Source organism: Camellia sinensis, chromosome 3 (genome assembly GCF_055761805.1).
Source record: "Camellia sinensis isolate YWXY chromosome 3, ASM5576180v1, whole genome shotgun sequence".
NCBI lineage: Eukaryota > Viridiplantae > Streptophyta > Magnoliopsida > Ericales > Theaceae > Camellia > Camellia sinensis.
Window position 1 is genome coordinate 168,272,528 of NC_138963.1, and position 17,423 is coordinate 168,289,950.

A 17,423-nucleotide genomic window follows, 5' to 3' on the forward strand; every position below is an offset into this window, starting at 1 on the left:
CTACATCCTTCTTCGCATAGGAATATGTATGTTATGTTATAGGGATATACTTTTAAATGGAAGTTGCTTGCCATAAATCATCAAAGCTTTTCAGGAGAGGATAAGAATGGCATAAAGCTTTTAAATGGAAGGCGTGGAAATTCTCCATAATATATAATACTTCAAGTATGGGTCAGGGTACTGCAATGAAATATTGATAATTGGTGTCAATAAAGTGACATAAAGCTTCTTCAAACAGTCAACATTCACACACACAAAGGAACAGATTAAAAAAAAAAATACAAGTAACATGTGAGGCTCTACCGATGAAAAACCATATTTATGTTCCACTGTTCTATCATTTGTATAATTGTCAATATCCAGGAAGCAGGAACTACAAAGATAACTTTGCTTAATCATTGAGAATGTTCAAATACAAGGTGAGCAAACAGTGATACAATAATCATGCATTGAAAGTGAACCAACCTTTAGAGTTGTATTGCCAAAATAGAGCAACCAAGTAGTGCAGCAAAAGTTATGCAGAGGTGACCAATTTCCTTACTTAGAACAGCTTTTAAAAGCTTTATCAGAAAATTTTGATTTCTAAAAATGACCATACAATTGCTAACTGAATGAATAAACATGCCACAATAACTTCAATCAGTTTTCAAATTCGCCGCCAGTATCTATCTTCTACTCTTATATATTGGGTGAAGTAGCCAAACTTTGAATTTTAACATTCTTTAGGACTAGACTTAGGATGGCTAGATTAGGCTCGATACCGTATAGTACTGGTTCAGTCTAATGTTTGTTCACCCCTAAACAACCCCCAATATATTTTTTATTTTTATTTTTATTTTTATTTTATGTTTGGTAAATTAAAATGACTTGTAACAAAAATATAATAACTCTTTATAGTTTTAATATAATTATATTGATATTCTTTTTAATAATGTAAACGATATAAGAATATAATGGCAACCAAAATAAAATATATTAAAACATTATTCTTTCATTTATATAACTAATGAATGACTACTAAAACGGAATGTAAGTATTATACAAATTAAAAGTTACAAGAACTCAACTAAAACGTACTGCACTGGTTGCTGAGAGTTCGATGAGAAGATGAGAAAATGAGATAATTAAATAGGGTTAGGGTTTGGGCTTTTCATGTTTCTGTGAAAATATATTTTATTCCCTGGTTAAGATTTAGGAGGGTTGCTTTAGAAATTGACTTTTTAAAGACTTTAGTTTTTTCACACCCAAAAAAAAAAAAAAAAAATGTACAGAAAAAAATAGAGAGAATAAACTTTTTTATATCTTCAACTAAAACAATAAGTTGCCAATAATGTTTTGAAAATCGGACCGGTGAGCAAACAGGAAAAAGGACTGGATAGACGGGTCATTGGTTCAACTATCGGGTCAAAGCGATCGAACCGTGACGTTATAATTAATATTATATAATAATAAATTATAAATAAATAAAAATATATATAAATACTCAAATAAAAATAAAAATTGTTGCATAATATTTATTAATAATATTTAATAAAGTCATAATTGATAAGAAAAAATCACTTGTTTTAAAGAAATTAAAACATTCCCTCCAAACAAATTGATTTAAAGCTAGATTTAATTTTGGAAGGAAATGAAATTTTCAACTCTCCCTCTAATCAATATGATTCAAATAATTTGATTAAGTCCCACATAAAATTTTGTAAGTTGTCTCTCAAAAATCTTTTCTTATAAATAGCAATAGACTTTCATAATCTCCTTAAACTTCAATGAGACTCCTCCTCATGAGAGGAGACTCTTGAAATAAGAGTTTTTAATCAAAATTTTAAAACATAAACTTGTTCTAAGGTTTTGACATGAAGATTTACATGAAATGTTGACTGCATAAAAGTAGTTTTATATATTTCTTTAATTGGTAATTGTGGTATATTCCAACTTACATCAATTTTATCATTTTGTATTTCTACATCTTCTTCATTAATTACTAGACCTTAATTAAGTATAGAGGGTAGTGTTATTAACCTAGAGCTGGCAGAAGAGTTACTTTTAAATAATCGACTGATTTTTTCATTTTTTTATTTTTTGCAGTGAGCTTAATATATTGTCTAAACTTATCATGTTTTCACATACGATGTGTTCACACATGCCCATTCCGGAGAACCCCTATGTATCCAATACTGCCTAACCAAAGGACTTACCTAGGACCTGAGACGAAAGATGGGTGGCTAGTGACAAAGTGGAAAGACACAGATAAAGTTTTTGACAGATTAAGAGAACTGCAAACAATTGTAGAGAAAATGAACAGAGTTGATTAAATAAAATAACACTTCAAGCAGTAACACGAATCAATAGCAACTTGGCTTTGCTTACTAGCAAGATTTTTAACATCTTTTTCTAAAACATATTTAACAGATTTGCAATCAACACGGAGTAAAAATTTTTAATTTAAAATATCATCTTGAAATTTACTAATACATAAAACAGTAGATAAAATTTCTTACTTAATAGTACTATAATTTTTTTGTTCTTTATTCCAGACACCAGAATGAAAATGAACAATCTGTTCAGATGACTGAGAAGTGATTTTCTGGAGAAGAATACCACCATAACTAATATCAGAAGTATTAGTTTGAACAATTGCAAAGGAATTTTCAGTAGGAATATCAAGGCATGGTAGAGACTTGACATATTTTTTGACTTGTTTAACAATGTCAGTATGAGTAGAAGACCAAGAAAGAGGATTATCTTTTAACTGATCAAAGAGTGGTTGACAGGTTTTCCTAAGGTCTTTGTAAAATTCAGCAATATAATTAAGGGATCCTAACAATCTTTGTAACTGGATTTTATCTAAGATTTTATCAGGAAATTTAAAAGTAAATTCAATGGATCGACTTTTTCCAAGTCAAAGGTTAAATCCAAGTCAGCACAGCTCAAAACTGATCAATCAAAGGATAAGCCCAAAGTCAAGTCCAAGTCCTCCAAAGATGAACTTCTCCAAATAGCCCGTCTACTCATGGCTAAAGCTAAGTCATCCGATGAAGAAAGTTCAGAAGAAGGTTCAAATTCAGACTCTTCTGAAGGCTCAACTAATCAAAACCCCTATGGATCCCTATGGATCCCAATTTGAAGATGCTCAGGACCCATATGCCTGACATAGTCATTGGATTCTATATAGACATACTTATCAGCTTCAATTAATACTCTTCTTTTGAGAAAAGCTACTGATATATATATATATATATATATATATATCTATATTGATTCCTTCAGTCACATTTCTCCACCGAAAGCAATGAATAGTGAAAAAAATCAAATTTACTGTTCACTATTCATCAAGAAAGTTAACATTACTATTCATCATTCATCATAATTCATCCAACCGACAAATTCAACACAGTCAAAAGCAGCTATCAACTTTAATCACTCACCGAAAGATGCAGACAGCTCCCATGTGCTTTTTTCAAAGTCAGATTCATTCACAAGGCTTACAATAACTCTTCACAAGGCTCACAGTAACTCTTTTCATCTATAAAAGAGCATCTTCAGACAAGAATAAGATAGGGTCAGAAAAAATTTGAGTGCTCATTCTCAAAAAAAATAACTATCTCAGTAACTTTATATTTTCAAATTCGTTTTCAAGTTAAGTATTTTGAAGAACTATACATATATACAAGAAAGAAGAAAAGAAAAGAAAAAAAATTAAAAATTTTCCACCCACCAGGTCTTTTCATAACTAGTTTTCCTAGTTGAACCAATGGTTCTTCTAGTTTTAACAATCGAAGTCGGTTTTCAGCCTAGTCCGAGTTTTGGATTTCCTCCGGACCGGAACTAGGCCGAAGTCCCAGTTCCACCGGTCTGATTGGCCAGTCCAGTCCGGGTTTTAAATCATTGGTTGGCAAAATAGAGCTTACTTCCTGTATTAGAATTCTCTGTACAGTGCCCATCACCTATTTAGTACATTTGATCAACGAAGATCATTCTAACTCCAGAAAACAACCTTCTTACCAGAATTTCAAATAAAAGAAATTATTTTTCTCTTAAAAGTACAAATAGCCATAACTCATGACATGTTCCACCAGTATCTAATAACTCTATAAGCATATGATTTCTATCCTAAGAGAGTACATACATACCCACCATCTGTATAACTCATACAAAGCACTGATCACACCCTTCACAACTTTTATCTGTAACAACACATTCATATATACAGAATGCGACCTTCCAACGAGCTATCTAATTCCCCACAAACACCGAATTATAATTGCTAACAAATTTCTGGGATATTACGGAACTCTCTGATTGAAGTCTGAGAAGCTCTGCTGGGGCTGAGCATTTGGCGTCTGATGTTGCTGTCGGGGCTGCTGAGTTTGATTGGTACCGAATTGCTGAAACATCTGTGGGTGGGAAGAGAATTGTGGAGGTAGAGCTCTGTTGAAGGGGTTTCCATTGGCAGCTGGGATTTGACCCGTTGCTATCTTAAGCCGTTGTACTTCTTCCCTCAGTGCTTCATTCAAAGCTGCATCCAATAGCAACAAGTAAAAATTATAACTCCTCACCTCCCATGGATTCTATCATAAACCAATAAGCGAAAATATCATTCATATTATTGAAAAGATGAAAATATCATTTCCATGTGGTTCCCAAACGCCTATGGAAGTAGCATTCATATTATTAAAACAATGCCTACCATCTCGAAGATGTGCTTGTTGTTCCATCGCCTGTAACCGCAGTTTGAGTTCCTTGTTCTCAGTAGTCAATCCAGTTGTGTCTCTCTGCGTACAAGAAATGCTAAACATAAGTCGATGGTTTTTCATATTTTTCTTTACCTCTTTGGTGGATCAACATGGCATTACCATCCAGGTGATCAGCTAGTATATCATATATTTTTAAACTCTGGTTAGGTAGTGAATCATATATACGCTCAATGAAGCTCTGACAGGACATTTCAGATATTTGTAAACTAAGAAAACATCAAGTGGGAAAAGAGGAAATAAATTTGGGAATACCCTCAAAGATAGACCAAGTAAAAGAGGTAAATATCATAAAATTGGATTAATTAAATGTCAATCGTTTATCAAAGGATTAAAATACTAATGATTTCACCAATGAAGTGATTCAATTATCTCCCTTGGAAAGCAAGTCGGTGCCAAGAGCAATATCATGCATGTTACCAATTAATGGCTTATATACCCAAAAGAAATGAGAAGGGGCTACAAAATAAGACGATTTCCTGTGATGAGAATAACACTGCTAAATTTGCATAATTTAAAAGGAAATACCACGTGAATTCCAAAAATTAATAATGTTTCAAATGTTTTTATGCACAACATTAAAATTGGGAGGAGGGGGTGCAGGGGGAGAAGATTTATTCAACGGTAGATAAGGGTAACAAAGCCAAGACTAAATATTATATAATATTATTTTGTTGACCAGGTCAAGCATGAAATTAGTCAGTAACCAAGGCGTGTAGTATGATACTTCAAAACATAAGATGAACAAAACAAAAGATAAGGAGCTGAATGAACACCAGCTTATACACAGTACATGATGAGAGTATTTTGTGTATAGACATCCACTTACAGGTTAAACTCAAGCAAACCGGGTCTTCAATTCCAACTACTTGAGATTCGACATAAATGATCAAACTTAGTTTTAGCAATCTTGGTTTCTCTATAATGTTGAACAACCTTTCTCGCTTTTCCCTTATTCTGGTTGCACCATCACTCAAATCTTACTACTCCTACTTGGCCATCAAAACACTTTCCTATATGATAACTTACCAAAAAGAAACAAATGCAAGTACCAATGGAAAATCCAACTTGAAATTATGATGCATATAGATGATGAGAGAAAAAGAAAAAGACCCCATGTAAGCAAGAATTGCACACATACAGGACATCTCACCAAGTTTGGTTAAACTATTAAACCTACGAAGTTTTTTTTTTTTTGAAAAAAAAAATTGATTTCATTTCTATGCAAAGCTTTCCATTGCAATACAAATTGAGCTTTTTTCCAATCACAGTTGATATCAATAGCAGCTTAAACCTTGACTCTGACTTTTTGTGGGCAACATTGGAAGTGAGGATTTCTCACAGCCTCACTGTTTCTCAAGACCATTAATGCTTACACAAGAAGGTCATGCAATGAGTTTCACAATTTGACAAGAAGTTGAACTTCCAAATTGATGAACAAAGAAGGTTAGTCTTTTCCAATAGAAGAAGAAGAATATTTAACAGATATAAGATGAATTTAGATGTGAATATCAAATTCTGTTGCCCCAACGGTCTTTGGGAATAGGCAATTTTAATTGATTTTTTAACTTTTTATGAAAAGATGTGCAGAAAAGTAGAGAGTGATGTGATTAGGTGTTTTGGCTTATTGGCTATTTTAGCCCCAACCCAACTTGCCAAACGGGTAACCTCAACAACAGTGAGTTTAGACCATGCAGAATAGAATCTGAAGACAGAACATGCAACTCTATAACAAGCGCCGTAGCATAACAAAATACAAATGTAGGAGAAACTTGTCACAAGAAAAGGAAAGTCAAATTACCATATGATACGAGTGCCTCATCAACCAACATATCTACCTTTAAGGAAACATAATCCACTACCTCACTGTGCCTTATCGAGTTCCAACTGACGTCCACTAGATCTGTTATAGGTTCAAGTAACTTGGACAATGCCCAACACGCAATGTGACCTATCATGTCACTGAGGCCCCGTTTGTTTTGGGGTTAAATAGATGGAAGGGGATTTGGATGGAGGTGGGGTTATTTAGTGTTGTGTTTGTTTGTAGAGTTGGGGAGCGGATTAGGGTGAAGGAGGTGATATAGATGGAGGTTGGAAGGGGGATTGAGATGGAGGAGGTGGAGATGGTATTAGAAAAATAGTGAGGGGATTAGAAATTTTTTTATTTTTTATATATTGGAAATTTTTTTTTTAAATATTAATGTTTAATTTTTTATATTTTTTTATTTATTTTATTATTTTATATAAAAATAATTTAATAATTCCTAAACTAACAGCTATCATCAAAACAAATACAATTTTACTTAATCTCCTCACTAACAATCTCCTCACTATTAATTTCCTCATTATGAATCCCCTCCATTCTACCTCTGAAAACAAACGGGGCCTCAAAAGATGTCTAACATACAGACCAGTCCTCAATTGAAATCTATCTATGAAAGGATCCCAAATCCTCCCCCCCCCCCCCAACACCTTTCCCTTCTATTATAACCACTCTGTCCCATTTTGTTAGTCCATCTTCCCATTTTGGGATGTTCCAAAATGTTAGTCCTATCTGAAAACAAAGTAAATAAACGTGTAGTTTTCCAAAACTATCGCTTAAAAGTGGCTTTAAATATTTTTAAAAATGACAATTAAAGGATATTATTGTGATACCCCTATTCCGTAGTATGCTAATTGGTCCTTAATTTGAGTATGATTATGTGTTTAGCATGATTTTACGTGCCATTATATGAAAATATGTGATTTTGAAGTTTTATCTGTTCACCGTAGGAATATCTGTTTGAATAATCTGCTTTGGAAATTAAATTGAAGGTCTTATCGGCCACCGAACCCGAAATTAATTACGCTATTGTGATTAGCGTAATTTTTAGAGCCTATGGTGAAATTTAATTGAAAAATTGATTCGGGTCAAATTAAGTCGATTTAATTGATAAATTAGAGCCCAATTACTTTATTAATATTATTTCGCCTTAGTGGGTTTTGTTTTAAGTCTCTATACTCCCTACTCTCTCTTATTCACCTCATTTGACTGAACTTGGGACTCAAAAACATAGAGAGAGCCGGCTGTAGAGACGGGGGAGGAGAGAATTGTGTAATTGTTGGCCCAATCTTTGGAATTTGAAGATTTAGCTCAAGAATTGACTAGAGCTTAGAAGATTAAAGCTTTTAGGTGAGTAATTCTTGGATTATAGTTTGTAATTTTGTGTGTATTCAAGCTAATTTGGTGATCAAGAGTGCGATTGAAATGAAATTGTGTTGGATTTGTTGAATTGAAGTTTAATATGTGCATGCATGTGAAGACTTACTTTGAAATTGCATGTTTGAACACAAATGTGTATAATCCATGTGAAATGTTAAAGGAAACTCATTTTTTGATCACCATTTGTGTTATTTAAGTTGAGAATGTGGCTAATTCATCACATGCATGTACAATTTGAGAAGATATGAGCTTGAATGCATGAGTTTGCTATGTTGGCGTTGGGTTTGACATATTTTGGGACATGCATGTAGATAAATCAAGAGATTGAGCTTCATAATGTTATAATCTTGCATTGGTTTCATGTTAGTATGATTATATTTGAGATTTGAGCCATTGCATGCAAGTAATATAGCTAGAAAATCGATTTGGAACTCAAGAACACAACCTGAAATTTCCAGAATTTTGACTTCCGCTCGAGCGGGAGAAGGGCCGCTCGAGCGAAGAAATCGTGCTCCCAGCACTTTTGCAGAGTTGGATGTCCGCTCGAGCGGGATATATCACGCTCGAGCGGGAGTTTTGCAGACAGGCCTTCCGCTCGAGCGCTCTATTCCACGCCCGAGCGTATTTTTCATGCAACTAGTACTTTTGCAGGCCTTAAGGATCCGCTTGAGCGGGAAAGTTGACGCTTGAGCGGGGACCCTGTTTTTTGAAATTTTATATGCTCTTTCTGTGTTTTGTTTTCTGTTCTCTTTCACTTGTAAGCACTCTTCGGCATGTGTTAAGCATTGTAAATGAGTTAATGAGATAAGAATAAAACCTAAAGAGGAATATGTGAATTAAAGAACGGGTTGAATTGATAATGACCCTTTTGTGTTCATGAAATGTGTAGGGTCAAGCTCCAGGGTGAATCCACAAGCCGATCACTGTGAGTAATATCGACATTTGAAAGCTTGTCAATGTCCAATTGTTATTTCCCTTATAAGCTTTATGGGTTGCTAATTGGGATTGTGGACAAAAGTTTGACATTATAGAAATGAATGGACCGAAAGTCGTTTTGATAGAAATGAGTGGGCCGAAGGCCGTTTTGACATAAATGAATGGACCTAAGGTCGTTTTGACACGAATGTATAGGCCGAAGGCCGTTTTGACGTAAATGAATGGGCCGAAAGCCGTTTTGACGTAAATGATTGGGCCAAAGGCCAGTATGTTTGGAACTACAGTCATTTGATCTGAATTTTGTATAAGTGTATATATGTTAAGCAGAAATATGTATTGGGCCCAAGGCCGTTCGGAGCATGTTGTTCTTCATATTGCTTATGTAATTTATGTATTCGATATTATTCACTGGGCTATCGCTTACGCTCATTCATGTGTTTGTAGGTGAGTCGAGGGAAGTCTAAACTCAGCCCCAGTGAAGTCTGCCAGGAACAACATGAGTTTTGGAGAGTCAGCCTTGTGTCTCACGTACGAGACCCATCCTTGCCATTTTGTTATGTATTTATAGTTTGTTTTGTTGGCAAGAACTTTGTGTACATTTGTATATAGTTTTAATATGGGTTGACTCAGCTTGGATGATCCTGAATGTAAAGGATTTTGTGATACTGTACTTGTTGTGGGTTATTAACGTATATGAGTATGGTTTGTTTTGTAGTGCATATAACCTTGAGGTTATGGGTTCAAGTCTTGAGACCACCACTTTGTATATTATGCCAAAGGTTAGGTGTGGACTCAATCTTTACCCTCCCAAACACACATTAATGTGTACTAAGTGGGCGTTATTATAAGCATAGCTTTATGGACAAAGTTTTTGATTATTGCTTCCGTTTGGCCCCTTTACTCTGTCGAGTTATGTCTATTTTGGTTTGAGGCCGTAGGTAATCTCAGGATTACTGGCCGGTTACGTCCTTAACCCATAGGGGCGGGTTCGGGTCGTGACAATTATAGTATCAGTGCTTTGAAATTTGAATTAAAGTGCAATAATTGCACGTTCCCTTAAAAAGTTAGAACTCCCAAAAGGAACTACCAAATTGGGACGATGGGAGTACCAAGTAAGAGGGATTATACCCAGTGTTATTTAAGGCGAAAAGCGAATCGAGGCGACAAGGTCACCGAATGCCTAAGCGCGAGGCGACGAGGCGAGGCGACGAGGCGAGGCGAGGAGGCGAGGCGAGGCAAGGGCTTCATCGAAGCGAGGCGACCAAAAATGATATTTTTTAAAAATAAATGATATAGATAAAAATATAAATATTTTCAAGCAATTCATTAATTATATCCAACAAGCAATTCAATGTTTCAGCATAAAGAAATTAAAAAACATATTTTAACAACATTAAAGAACATAAAGAAATTAAAATAGTTGAAATTAATTGAATTAAAATAATTAATTGAATAACTAGGAAATTAAATTAATTGAATTACAATAAACAAATTAATTGAATTAATTGAATTAAACAAATTAATTGAATTAAAATAATTAATTGAATAACCAGGAAATTAATTGAATTAAAACAAACAAATAAATTGAATTAATTGAATTAAAATAATTAATTGAATAACAGGAAATTAAAATAATTAATTGAATAACAGGAAATTAATTGAATAACAGGAAATTAAAATAATTAATTGAATAATTGAATTAATTTTAAAAATAAATTTTTGCGAATTAAAAATTAATTTTAAAAAATAATTCAATTAATTTTAACACAGGTTCGAGTTCGACAGTGTTCTTCTTCAATTCGAAGTCGAACAAAGAGATGCAGGTGATGATTCGAACTAGGGCCAGATGATTCGAACTCACTTCGGCAGAAGAAGGAAGATGATTCGAACCCACTTCGACAAAAGAAGACCCAGAGATGATTCGACTTCGGCAGACGATCGACTTCGGCAGATGATTCGATCTAGGGCCCAGATGATTCGAACTCACTTCGGCAGAAGAAGGAAAATGATTCGAACTCACTTCGGCAGAAGAAGACCCAGAGATGATTCGACTTCGGCAGATGATTCGAACTTAAATCAGGCAAAAATACGATAAATCATCTGCCGAAGCAATTATTCAACACCCTCTCTCACATGGCAATTAGTGATCTAACATAATATCATAGGAGTTCAAGTTAGTGAAGGTCTTAGGTTCGAATATTTCTGTTTGCATTTGTTCCCGTTTGCATGTTGCTTCTCTTTATATATGTTTGTTTGCATGTCCACATGCAAGATGAAAATTACGAGGGCGGATGTTAGATAGATTGATATGTATTGTTGAATTCATTGCCTTACAACTCAAGATTTTGAGATTAGTGGTGCTATAAAATGATGTCAAAGGTAAAGTTACGAGATCAAAGGATCAGGTATCTCCGTTTGCATTTATTTGTCATTTGCATTCAGTTTCTATACATATTTGGATGTTTGCATCTTTACATGCAAGATAGGGTTACACATGAGAGAGGATGTTGAGAGCATGATACATATTGTTGGACCCTTTTCCAACTACTCAAGTTTTTGGGACCAATGATAATCTAACAATTAAGCAACCCCCACCAATTCTTGCTATCACAATGTCATCTCATCACCAGCACTCCTTCACAAACCCTTTGGCACCCACAGCTTGACATTGGTTTTTATTCACCTTCTCTCTTTTTCTCATATATAGTGGTACATGGAAATATTTGTTGGGTACATACATGCATATGTATCTATATGTCATCAATTAATCAATGCATGAAGCTTTTTTTTTTTTTTTTTTACTTTCTTTTGTCTCTATTTATATTAAACCAAGCTGCTCTTGCTTTATTCCTCTCTTTTCTTCTTTGTTTTTACGGAGCTTCTAATTTGATGAATTCTTTTTTCCAAAATTTCTCTTTCTATCTTTAATGTTTATTATGTATCCATGTATGTATATATACTCTTATAGAATGTTATTAATCCACACGCATCTTTCTTTAATATGATGTATCAGTGGGCTAGAACATTAATATGATGAATGAGCAGAATACGTTAGTCACACAACCCGAGTTAAATCCAAATTTAGTTGGTCAGGCTCAGGTTCGGGTTTGGCCAAAGTACTTTGGGCAAGGGGTTCAGTTTATGGTTGGGTGGACCAGGGAAAACCTTTGTGCATTTCGTTAGGGACACTAACCCAATAGAACCACCCGAATTGCAGCCCTAATAACATAGGAAACACAAGTTTCCAAAGCTCATAGTCAGCGTACATGACCACAAGGTTCACCATTAATTTGCATAAGATCTTGCCTCAAATCATCAGTCTGATTATATAGCAGCGGCTTTTCTGTATACTCTATTGTAAAAAGTAACGCAGAGAGAGTCAAAATACCTGGAGCATTGTGACCTGTGCAGAGAGGGTGGTAGCTTCCGTCTGAAGGGTCTGTACTTTCCTCTCCAGCTCGTTTGTATATCGTATTTTTCGCTCCTTTGAACGTGCCGCAGATTGTCGATTCGCAAGAATTCTACAAATAACACAAACAAACAAACATGTAAGCTCAAAAAAATAAAAAATAAAAAAAATAAAAAAAAAATCAACTTGTCTATTTCAAAGTAGCACAATTGTTTTCATTACCCATTGACAGTTACATTTAGGTTCTTCTCAACCAACCTACTTAATATGATTACTAAAAAAATCGAGAGTAAAAAAATACTAACAAATCAAACCGCTGAATCCTATGTTATTTGTTGTAGTTTCTAGGAATTTAAAACTTTGTTTTCCCATTTTCCAGGGAAAAAAATATATAGCAGAAGATATGGGACTTAAAGTTCAGCCTTTCTTCTTCTTTTTTTTTTTTTCTTTTTTGTTTTTTCTTTCTCTTTCCCTTGGTTTTCTCAGTGATCAAACGAAGAATAGAGAATTTGAAGATTCAGAAAAGAAAATTGTTCTACATACCACTCAATCAACTCAACCTATTAAAAATTACCCCCAAAAAAATCAATTTAAAAAAAAAAAAAAAAAAAAAAAACACTTAAATCACAGAAAGAAATGGATACAAAGGAAGGTAATATTCCTAGTTTATTCAACCCAATTACACAACACACACACACAGAGCAAAAAAAACCTTTTAGCTCGCTTGGGATCAAGGAGAGCGAGCTCAGCGAGCCGATCAGGAGCCATGGTCTTCTTAACTCCATCGATCATCACCGATGAATCGGCCTCAAACGACGACATCGAGCCGTCCATCGAGTTACTGTGCCTGTGACGATAATGGCTGGCCGCCGGCGGCTTCCCGCCAAATCTCTCGGATTCGGCGGCGACGGCGGCGCCATCGCCGGAGGTGAACTCTAAGCCCTCAAAGAAGTCGGCGCCGACGGACAAGCTGCGGAAGTGGGGAGTGGGGCCAGTGGACCTGGTGGGCTTGGACTTGTCTCCGCCGTTGGATGAGTCCGATTTGGAGGAATCAAGGGCCATGGGGGCGTTGGCTTCGGTGTCGGAGGAGAGAGAGGGGATATCGAGGGAAGCGAGGTTGAAGTCGGCCACGACATCGTCGAGGAGGATGTCATCCGGGAATCGGAAGAAGGTTTCGGACTGGGCCCGCCTGTGGTGGGCCCCTCGGTTTGGTGTGTCCGGCATCTGGTCGATGTCGGTCCGCCCCGAATACGGGGCCGCGACGGCCTTTCCGGCGAACTTTGGGTCCATCTTTGTTTTGCTTGAGTGGTGGTGTTGCTAATGCTAATGGATTGTCTGAGCTGCAATTATTACTTCTGAGAGGAGAGAGAGACAGAAGGGGGGGGGGGGGGGGGGTGTTTGGTAAAAGGAAGGGCATTATTGCAAGGAATTTGTACGGATAAGGGTAATATTGTAATTAATGGATTGAGTGGGGCCATTGCCATAGTCTACGCAACCACCATGTGGCGGTTGGCTTCTTTTTTTATTTTTAAATATTTTTGTTAATTACATGAACCCCCTCAAATTTTTGGCTATATTTAGTGAGGCCTCAAAAAAAATTTAAATAACGCTTTTCCCCTTTTAAAAGTTTCAATTTATGAGGAGAGTATATTTTACATTCACCTAACATCTCACTGTACCCACTTATCTCATATGAATTGAGAAATATGGGATCGTTATTACTTAGAGAGAATCTACTCGTTATTTCTTAGAGCTTAAATTTTTAATTGCAAATTGTAAATTACACCTTAGACAATATACATTTGCTTTGTGCATGCAATTTTTAATTTTTTTTTTATAGAGAGATTAGCTTGGTATAATGCTCATGTTTATGGAATTTTTAATCCATACACTATTATGAAATTTGAAGCCTAGCCGTCCCTAACTTTATTTCATGAAATTTTTAAATTTATATATATATATATATATATGGTAAACGATTGGTCTATAAATCTTAAATGATTATATAATGAATATATAAATTTTTCTATACATTATTATGTGTAATCCTGGGATGATGTATAGTGTACATGATGAATATAGACCATTTTCTAGCATTTTGAATTGGAAAACAAAATAAATGAATCCTAAATGTAGTAAGGATTTTACTTTAAATTAATAGAATTTTAGAAAGCTGTCAATGGGCTCTTTACAATTAGTTCTTAAGAAAATTGATTATTCAAAATGTCTATGGTATCTCTTAAAAAGAATTTCCAACATTTTGGTTATTCAAAGCCATCAATTGGCTGTTGAATTTTACCCAGATAGGGTTGAGTCTCATGTTTAGCTATAGATCACAGTATAAAGCTTCTATTCAATAATTATAATGGTGGTACTACATACACTAATTAGTATATTAATTAGTGTATTAATACTAGTTATGATATTATTATTAACCCCATTCATTAATTACATTACAAATACCAAAAATCTTTTAAATTATGTTACATTATCAATTGATATTAGTACACTAATTGATACATATAATATTATTCTAATTATAATCGTTGTTTTTCTTTTATACTTTTATATGGATATGAGATTACTTTTTCTCTCTTCTCAATCTTATTTTCTTTTTTATCAAATCATATCTCTCTCTCTCTCTCTCTGACATCATATGTTTCAACTTACGTAACCCAAGCCTTTTTTTGTACGATTTGATCTTTTACAATCATGATAAATGTAATTTTTAATCAAAAATTTTCATTTAGTTTATTTTCAACACCAACAACGCTATTTATGTCTCAAAATAGTGTAATTTGCACTTTAAAACTTGAATTGGAGAGAAAATTATTATTTTTCCAATTAAAGCATAAAACAACTCCATTTTTTCAGTTCAAAAAAAAAAGAAAAAACTCCATTTTTTGGGAGCAACATGGACCCTCCAAATCTTCCAAAATACCCGTAATAGCTATTTTCTTGGGCAAATCGATGAATCATTTTGCCTTGTTCGAAAATTTTCCTCGCCCCTTGAGCATAGTCATTTCTTTCAGAAGTCAAGTAAAAGTATAATTGAAAAAAATAATTGAAGAAAGTCCTCAAGATTCCTATAATTGTACTTCGCCCCTACTACAATTTACCAGTCTGCAATTTCAAAAAGTCAAACCAACTGTTTTTAGTCGTACACGTGTCACTAAACCCATTACCCGCCTTTATCCGTCTCTGTATACAAGTCTGTGTTCATGGGAAAAATGTTTGGGAGCTTTAAATTGGGAACACTAAAGGAGCTTTAGAGAGTGGGTTTCATTGATTGATGTGATATTTTGGCGTTAAATTTTTTTTTTCTTTCTTTTTTTAAATTTTTACTTCATTAGCGGTCCATTAGTACTCCCAAATTAACGAGACGTATCATTGTTAATGTTCATTGGCTGTTTTTTTTTCCAAAGGTGACCCCCAAAACCAACTAATTCTGTTGCGTATGGAATACCATTCAGTTTGGTTTTGATTGTAAGAAAATATTTTTAAAAAATTTTAATTTTTTTTATTTTGTATATATTTCTATTTTTAATGAATTTTTTTAATTTTTAAACTTACCTAATATAAATATATTTAAAAAGTATAATATTTGAAAAAAAAAATTAAAAAAATTCACTAAATATGAAAAATATTAAAAAAATACAAAATTTTAATTTATTTTTTATATTTTTGTGTATTTATTAATTTTTAAAATATTTTTTTACAAATATTTTACTATTTAGATCTATTTAAGTAAGGTATATTTAAAAAATTAAAAAAATTACTGAAAATTTTTAAAATAGTCACTAAAAATGAAAAAACATGAAAAATAAAAAAACTAAATTTTCAAAAAACTGAAACCAAATACACTAATTATTACATATTTTTTAGGTGGAAGAATGAGAAAAAAAAATACTAATATATGAGGGGTGTAAATGTATCTGTGACAGGATATAAATGAAAGACTATAATGTGTTAGTAATTTTTTTTTATCTTTCTTTCATCTACGTGCTCATTTGAGAACAGGCTATTTTAGTAATTTTTTAGTTTTTTTGCTAAAATATGAGGTAAAAAAATTAGTATGTTTGGGGTGACTTTTTGACTTTTTACGAAAAGATATGCAAAAAGTAGAAAGAAAATGAAATCTTTGACTTTTTAATATAAATTATAGATTTTTTGACTTTTTTAATAACTTTTTAATTTTTTTATTAAAATGTTGACTTGCCAAACGAGGCCGTAGTTTATCCTATATTCTTTTGAAAGACATGTCCTTCCAACTTGATTGGGCCACCTTATAAATAATTTTATAAATATTTTAGAGACAAAAACTTTTAAATAATTTTATGACCTCTTTTGGAAGTATAAAAAATAAATAAATAAATAAAAGTAGTTTATTTAAGTAGTTTATTTACTTTTTTGAACTTATTCAAGTTACATAAGTTCTCTATTTTTGTACCCGTGTTTTATTAATCAGTACTCTTAAGGGCACTTGGATCATAAGTCCATTTTCAAATCTTTTGAATCATTCGCCCTAAGCTCTATTCTCTTTAGGCCAAAATGACATAATTTATTCAAAAGGACAACTATCTGTTGAAATCAACATATCTGTCTATCTGTTGAATTCACCAAATCTTTTGAAATGTGACACATGTCACTCATTCAACAAGTTATCTATTGAATATCATACATTTCTTTAGATTATTACCACATGCTGTCGCCGGCGCTAGTAATCTTCTCCAACATGTCCTTATCACCAAATAAAATTTTACCTTAAATTCAATTCATTACACCCTATTTGGATGGACTGACTTTTCACTAATTGTTCCTACTCTTAATGAATACATTAATAAACTTCTAAAAAATTAAATAAATAGGTAATTTATTAATTAATCTATGAATAATAATAAAAGAGCTTTTTTTTCAAGTTTATTACCAGAAAATTTGTATGCATATAACGTAAGAATATTTTGTACTAAGGGTGTTTGGCATATTGGTTTTTGAGCTAAAATAGTTAAAAAGTCAAAACATCCAATCAAATCATCCTCTTTTCCTTTTTTGTATGTCTTTTCATCAATAAAATAAAAAAAAAAATCAATTAAAATAGTTAATTTTCAAATGAGCTCTAAGTTCT

General features: G+C 33.4%; 1 protein-coding gene across 1 annotated transcript; it reads right to left on the reverse strand.

Moving 5' to 3' along the window:
- Positions 1-4,007: 4,007 nt before the first annotated feature.
- VIP1 (VIRE2-interacting protein 1) lies at positions 4,008-13,789 on the reverse strand. Its single transcript, XM_028201168.2, has 4 exons — positions 13,011-13,789; positions 12,278-12,410; positions 4,688-4,772; positions 4,008-4,516 (listed from the first exon to the last, which is right to left on the reverse strand). The coding sequence occupies exons 1-4, from the start codon at positions 13,586-13,588 to the stop codon at positions 4,284-4,286; spliced, it is 1,029 nt and encodes a 342-aa protein (XP_028056969.1). The 5' UTR covers positions 13,589-13,789; the 3' UTR covers positions 4,008-4,283.
- Between the last annotated feature and the right edge of the window lie 3,634 nt (positions 13,790-17,423).

Bases quoted from the DNA above. Each gene is read 5' to 3' on its own strand.
- VIP1 (XM_028201168.2), bottom strand. From the start codon at position 13,588: ATGGACCCAAAGTTCGCCGGAAAGGCCGTCGCGGCCCCGTATTCGGGG. The intron at 12,411-13,010 runs GTTTTTTTTGCT...TGTTATTTGTAG, and splicing joins GATCCCAAGCGAGCTAAAAG to AATTCTTGCGAATCGACAAT. The intron at 4,773-12,277 runs GTATTTTGACTC...TCTTGTACGCAG, and splicing joins CACAGGTCACAATGCTCCAG to AGAGACACAACTGGATTGAC.